At 36.9% G+C, this 6,974-nt stretch overlaps 1 protein-coding gene across 2 annotated transcripts in view; it reads right to left on the bottom strand.

The window, feature by feature from the left end:
* The window catches only part of TDRD5 (tudor domain containing 5), a 126,212-nt gene that overhangs the window by 85,744 nt on the left and 33,494 nt on the right, over positions 1–6,974 (bottom strand). For both annotated transcript variants that reach the window (XM_012646531.1, XM_012646532.1), the window contains one exon: positions 1,549–1,632. In XM_012646531.1, the coding sequence (XP_012501985.1) occupies positions 1,549–1,632 (84 nt within the window). The remainder of the gene's footprint in view (positions 1–1,548; positions 1,633–6,974) is intronic.

Genomic DNA, 6,974 nt, shown 5'->3' with positions numbered 1-6,974 from the left:
ATAGACGTTTTTTCATGTCAGTAAATACAGATCAACATTTTTACTGGCTATAGATTTTTCAAAATAATATGCCCAAGTTTATCTGATCTTTCATTTTCTTATTTTTCATCACAAATATTACAATAATTATCCTCATGCTTGAGTTCTGCAGACTTGTCCAATGATTTACTAGGATAAATTTCTAGAAGTAGACTTCCTCTATCCCAATAAGATATTAAAAGGTTTGTTTTCCTAGATTTTTCCAGATATATTTTATACAAAGTTCTAATTTGAGCTTCAGGAAACATAAAGCAAAAGTTATTTCAAAGTCCTGTGACTCAGAGACAGCCATTGCTGCATTTCGAAAAACATCCTTTCAGAAGCCTCTTTATGCATGCATATACTCACCATTATTCAGGGTTTTCTATGAAAGGACAACACTAAATGTGCTATACGAGAAAACCTGTTTTTAAAGTCCAACAATATGTCAAAGAGATACTTCCATGTAAACTAATAGAGATATAACTAAACTTTCTTATAAGCCACATATTACCTAGTTTGGGTGGATAATTTAACCAATCCTTTATCAATGAATGCTTAATGTTCTCTAATTTTTCAGTACCATAAAAAAGTCTTATTGAGCATCCTTTGACAAATAATTGTTGGGCACTTGCTCAAGTGTCCAAACCAAAAAACAGCACCTGAATGCATCAGGGTTTTTGCATTTCTCCCAGTACAATCATGACGGTTGAAAAGGAATAACATTAGTATGAGTTGTAATGGCACCTCAGTTACTGAAATCAAGATTAGTGGCTCCCACCAAAAACTTAAGTATACATACCCTTTGGCCCAATATATAACAACAAAAGAGCTTTCGCATATTAGTAAGACAAAATAAATGAGGCCAAGGATATGAACAGCCAAATCATCTAAAAAATATAAATGACCCCTAAGCATATGAAAAGATGCTCTATGTAAAAATCAAGAGAAATAAAACAACATGACTGGATAGTAACATTAACCTGTTTAAACCTTTAGAGAGCAATTTCGTAATATTTATAATCAAAACATAAAATATTTAATACCTTTCCTGGCAATTCCACTTCTAGACAAATGTTTGTGGACATTTAACTGCAGCATTTTTTTTTCAGTAGTCAAGAGTAAAAACAACCCAAATTTTAATCAATCACGGATCTCATAAATGAAACATGGTACATCAACATAATGGGATATCACATATTGTTTGGAATATTTGATATACATGTATATAAAATTGGAAAGATTCTGAACTGTTTGTCAACAGTGATTTACTGGGGTGAGAGGAAGAAGGAAGGGAAGAGAATATTTATGGAAAAACTTGTTTTCTAAATAATTTTACATTAAAAATTTTTAAGAGTGTGTATTTGTTTTTTTCTGATTTTAACAGAATGCCACTTCTTTGCAGAATATCAAAAAAGATTAATACAAATATAAAACTAGTAAGCATTTGCAAACAAATTAAACTCAACCACAAGTGATATCTAAATTTATAATCAAATATTCCTGTGTCCCAGAAACAGAAATACTTACAAATTTTATCTTATGCTTTAGTTCTGGACTGATAGTTCCTCCAGGTCCAATTTGTGCAATAACTGATTTGAATGTATTCTCCAACTACGAAAAAAGAAAAAAGTCAAGTCACAAGTATTCAATGTTTACCAAAGGCATACTTAGTAAATGCCTAGTGTAGGGAAGAGAGGGGCTGTGGAAGGTCCCTGGGGGGTGGGAATGAACATGAGTGTGGGCATGGGTGGGATGACTGGCCCAAAAGGGCAGCGAGGAAAAACTCTCCTGCTGTAACAGAAGGAAAGGAGAAGAGCTGACAGGAGCACACAGAAAGGCTCTGTGAACGGGGGTCACAAGGCAGAGAGAGTTGCCATCTGATAGCTTCAGTATTCTCTCAGTTCAGAAGCAAAGCCCACTCCTAAAAGTAGAAGGAAAGAGGAGGGAGGTCAGATACGAGAAAAGAGAAAAAGTAGAAAAATAAGTTGAAGAAATAATGGATGATAATCTAAAGTTGGCAGGAAGTAAAGACAGAAGGGGCCTGAGTTAAGACAGCAGGAATCTGAGGGTTTTTGTAGAGAGAAGGCAAAGGCACAGAGAGGCCCCAGTAGAGTAAAAAGTGGATCTTGGGAATAGGTAAAAAACAAGCTGGAAGCACAGGAGGTTGTGACTAGAAAGCAGCAGGAAGCACATCCACAGGGAAGGTCCAGGGAATGGCCGCAGCAGTGGGGAACTAAACTGGAGTGAAAGATCATGGAGTTACGTTCGCTCAAAACCCTGAAGTTGATAACTATATAAAAACTAGAAAAGTCACAGAAATATAAATACAAATTACCTAAAAGCTTATCACCCAGACACAATCACTATTAGTATTTTTTCCTTCTAAACTTTTCCTTTTGGTCTTTCATCTTGCTGTCACTTGGCCTGTCATTACTTATAAACCGTGCGACTTTTTAGGTCTCGGTTTCATCTGAAAATGAAGATAATCTCAATCTCTCACGAGGCTGATGTGATGTGAAACTCAGTGAGGTGAGGCACAGCGAATGCACATCGTGGAGCCAGCACATACGTGAGCTCAGCATGACCCTCGCCTGCCCCTCTGGCGAGCAGTGCTCGAGCTGGCAGGATTCCCTCAGGCAATTCACTACTCTTCTCTTCATCCAGTACCACTGGCACCACATTCAGCAGAAACCCCTCAAAGGTTTGGCAGGTGAATGGCTCCCTATCTGGCTTTTAAGGTTAAGTATTTCCCTATTTTCACATTTTCCTGGGCATTTCCATGTGGATCTGGGAAGAAGATTGGTATCTATGATTATACATTCATTCATTTACATATTGTCTACGTTGCCTTTTGCACTATTAGGCAGAATTGAGTAGTTACAACAGAGACCATTTGGCCTACAAAGCCTCGAATACTTACTAATATTTACTATGTGGCCTGTAGAGAAAATATTTGCCAATCATGGGTTTAAGGTATCAAAATGATGGGCTCTCAGCTAGGAATAGAATGCTTCTCAAAAAAGAAAACAATTTTTTTGCCTCAAAATAAATGACTAAATTAAGCTTACACTGAATGGGGTGTAAAGGAGATTTTTCAAAGTCCAAGTAAAGTTGGGGTATCTGTAACTACAGAGAACAGAAGCTATAATGCGGGAAAAAAAGACTGGAGGTAATCAGTGACTGACAAGGAATCAAGAGGGGACACTGATTTCAACAATGTTTTTAGTCTCAGATGCCTGTACACTAAACATGAAGGGGCAATAGATCATGTGAACGCAATACAACAAATTTGAAAATAAAGATGGAAAGCAGCTAAATATGCCATATTCAGATAGGAGCCTACAGTACCAGAGAAGAGAAAGAGCTTTTAATCAAAAAGATGTACTTCTCCGAAAAATGGACAAAGATATGGACAATTTATAAAAAAGAACACTAGCCAATAAAAGCCTAAAGTTCAACCTCAAATATACATTAACAGTCAGATAGGTATTTGCCTGTCAAATTATAAAATTATTTTAAAAATAATATCCATTTATTCATTCAACAAATATGTACTGCATACATACTACATGCTGCACACTGTACTAGTGCTGGATTTATGGAAAGCTACAAAACCTAGATAGGGTCCCTGCCCTCACGGAACCTGCAATCCAGTGTGGAGAGACAGACCTGAAACAATCATAAATATGCAGTTACAATTATAGTAACTATCATGAAAAAACCCTGAATCCACACAATCTCACTTCTACAAGGAGCATACAAAAAGTCAAATTTATAGAAACAGAGAGTAAATGGTAGTCACCAGATGCTAGGGTATGGGGGCACTGGGAAGATATTTGCCAAAGGACACAAAATTCCAGTTAGGAGGAATAAGTTCAAGAGATCTATTGTATATCATGGTGACTGCAGTTAACATTTCGTATACTCGAAAATTGCTAAGAGTAAATTTTAAGTGTTCTCATCATAAAAAATGACAAGTATGTAAGGTAATACCTACAAATAGCTTGAGTTAACCATTCCACAAGGTACACGTATATGAAGACATCAAGCTGTACACCATAAATATGTATAATTTTTACTTGCAAAATTAATAAATTAATTTTTTGAAACCCCCCCAGAGTGTCATGAAAGGATACTATGCCTGCAGGTATTAGAAGAGCAATGGTGAGGTTGGCAGGAAGGTGGGAAGGGTTCTCTGAACAAGTGTCCATTTATACCGAGTATCAATAAAGGTACACACTCACATCCCTCTTATGGAGGACCACATATAAGATAAGCGTAGAAATGAGCATTCCTTTTGATCCAAGTCACATCTTAGATGACTATACTACAGACCTTTTGGCCATATGGGAAAACATTAATACATTTCTTTTTTTTTTTTTTTTGAGACAGAGTCTCACTCTTTTGCCCGGGCTAGAGTGAGTGCCGTGGCGTCAGCCTAGCTCACAGCAACCTCAAACTCCTGGGCTCAAGTGATCCTTCTGCCTCAGCCTCCCGAGTAGCTGGGACTACAGGCACGCGCCACCATGCCCAGCTAATTTTTTCTATATATTTTTAGTTGGCCGATTAATTTCTTTCTAATTTTAGTAGAGGCGGGGTCTCGCTCTTGCTCAGGCTGGTCTCGAACTCCTGAGCTCAAACAATCCGCCCGCCTCGGCCTCCCAGAGAGCTAGGATTACAGGCGTGAGCCACCGCGCCCGGCCAATACATTTCTTGTAAAAAAACAAAATCATAAAATTGGCACAGAAACCTGCAGTAGCAATGCTTTCAGCTGTTTAAATATTGCTAGATATTTGCTAGGTATCTGCTGTAGTCTGAATGTTTGTTCACGCCCTCATGGATGGGATTAGTGCCCTTATAAAAGAGTTCTGAGACAGAGTCCCTTCCCCCTTCCACCGTGTGAGGACACAGCAAGAAGACTTCGACCTATGAATGTGGAAAAGGCTCTCACTGGACACCGAATCTGCCAGAGTCATGATCTTGGACTTCCCAGCCTCTAAGAGCTGTGAGAAATAAATGTTTGTTGTTTATAAGCCTCCCAGTTTGTGGTATTTCTGTTATAGCAGCCAGAATGGACTAAGACCCTATAAAAATAGGATTATGTTGGGTTGACATCTGACTAAAAGCTAGGCAGCATGGAATTTAACTTGCCATACTAAACTTCATCTGAACTTAGGGAAAAATAGCTAGGAAAAAGCTACTCTAAGTCGGCCAAAGAATATAACTTCCAGACAATCACATTAGTTAAGCTCCTGAACCACTCCTTCTAATGACAATTGTTTAACATACCCGGTTATTTGTTGAGGGTACTCTTGAACTATAGTTGAGTCAGGTCATCAGGTGAAATAAAAATGCTTCTTTTCTTATAGGCAATGCCAAGCATAGCATCTAATTCATAAAAAAACTATCAATTGTTCAGGTATAAATTAAAAGTTAGTTTTAATTAAGACCAGATGAGTTTCTTTTGTAAGTCTGAGTTTACTCACTTTAAATCTCAAGGTGACTGTTACAGTAAGTTTTCTAATGTGTAAGACAGGGGTAAGATGGGATACTCTCAAGTGGTATTAAGGCTAGAGATCCCAGAAATCCAGATTCCTGTTCCTTGACAAATCACTGCTCCAACAGACAAATACCTATCAATGGGAAGCAAAGTAAGCTGTGGTCTGGGACTAGACAGCAATGCAGGGAATTCTGATGACCTGGCCTGGACACAGCATCTGAAGCTTAACCCACTAGAAAATATAGCTAATCTGTATTCTACTTGAGCATTCAAATTTTCATGTCTCTTCTAAACTTATTCTCAAGAGGTCAAAATAAAGAAAACTGAATAGAATGCCATAAAGAGAGATCATTCATATCTCGTTAAAAAAGGCCTTGAATTGTTCTAACCATCTGCTTTGTGAAACAAAGCACAGCAATGGGCAAGGGTATGACACAAATGGCCAACCCAGCCCGTTTCTCTTGCAGGAAAAAAACGAAACTCTGATCCTCATTTTACGAAGGAGAAACTGATATTTTCTTTTTAATGACATATTTTCTTATGACAAAAATACTTCATGTTCACTGTGGAAAACCAAAACATACAGATGATCAAAAAGAGAAGTTGTCTATAAATTTACAATTTAAATTTGATATTGTTATATGTTTCTTTTTCTATACATATACAGAAATAAAAACTTGTAGAGTTTTGAGGGAACACCTAGAAAACTGACAGATCTTTAACTCTGAAGAAACGGAAAGGTGTATTTTTTATCAGTAGGATTATGTAGGGTCTGATAATTAATTATGTACAGTCTGTCCTGCCAGAAATTAAAATACACAGTTTAAGAATTAGAGCCCACCTCTCAGAACAAGATTTAAATTGTTCTGGTGACAAAAACTTCAATTCAAAGTGAAATGTGGTTATTAGGTTACATCTCCGAGGAATTCTTGCAGCCGCAAAACAAGGTAAAACTCAAAAGAAAATATAGAAGAAAGTATATCTACTACATCTATCACTCCTCAACTTGGAACCACGCCATGAGCAAATATCCTAAACTCTGCATTTGTTATTACCTAGCTCTCACAGCTAAAAGGCAGAGTCTTCCTGCTAAATTCTATGAATTTAAAGTCTCTGAAAATGAAATATATGCTATCATTCTTTAATACTTTTCTGGAATTTAGTCAGTACAATAGATTTAGAAAATAAAATTAAGAACTTTAAATACTGGAAAGAACACATTCATAAATGATATGATAGTCTATTTGGAAAACCTATGGGGAAACAAAGTAAGTTTGGTAAAGTGGTCAGTTTCAAAATAATATTTTTTTAAAAAATCAATTTCTTTCCTAATCAACTTCACCCACTAGAATTATGAGCGTCGCCCACTAGAATCATGAGCCACGAGCAATTATTCATACAATCCCATTCTCAACGGCAAGAATAGTATCATAACATATAATACCTAAGAATA

This window comes from Propithecus coquereli, unplaced genomic scaffold, assembly GCF_000956105.1.
Source record: "Propithecus coquereli isolate 6110/MARCELLA unplaced genomic scaffold, Pcoq_1.0 Scaffold246, whole genome shotgun sequence".
Lineage (NCBI taxonomy): Eukaryota > Metazoa > Chordata > Mammalia > Primates > Indriidae > Propithecus > Propithecus coquereli.
This window is presented reverse-complemented; position numbering and strand designations above follow the sequence as displayed.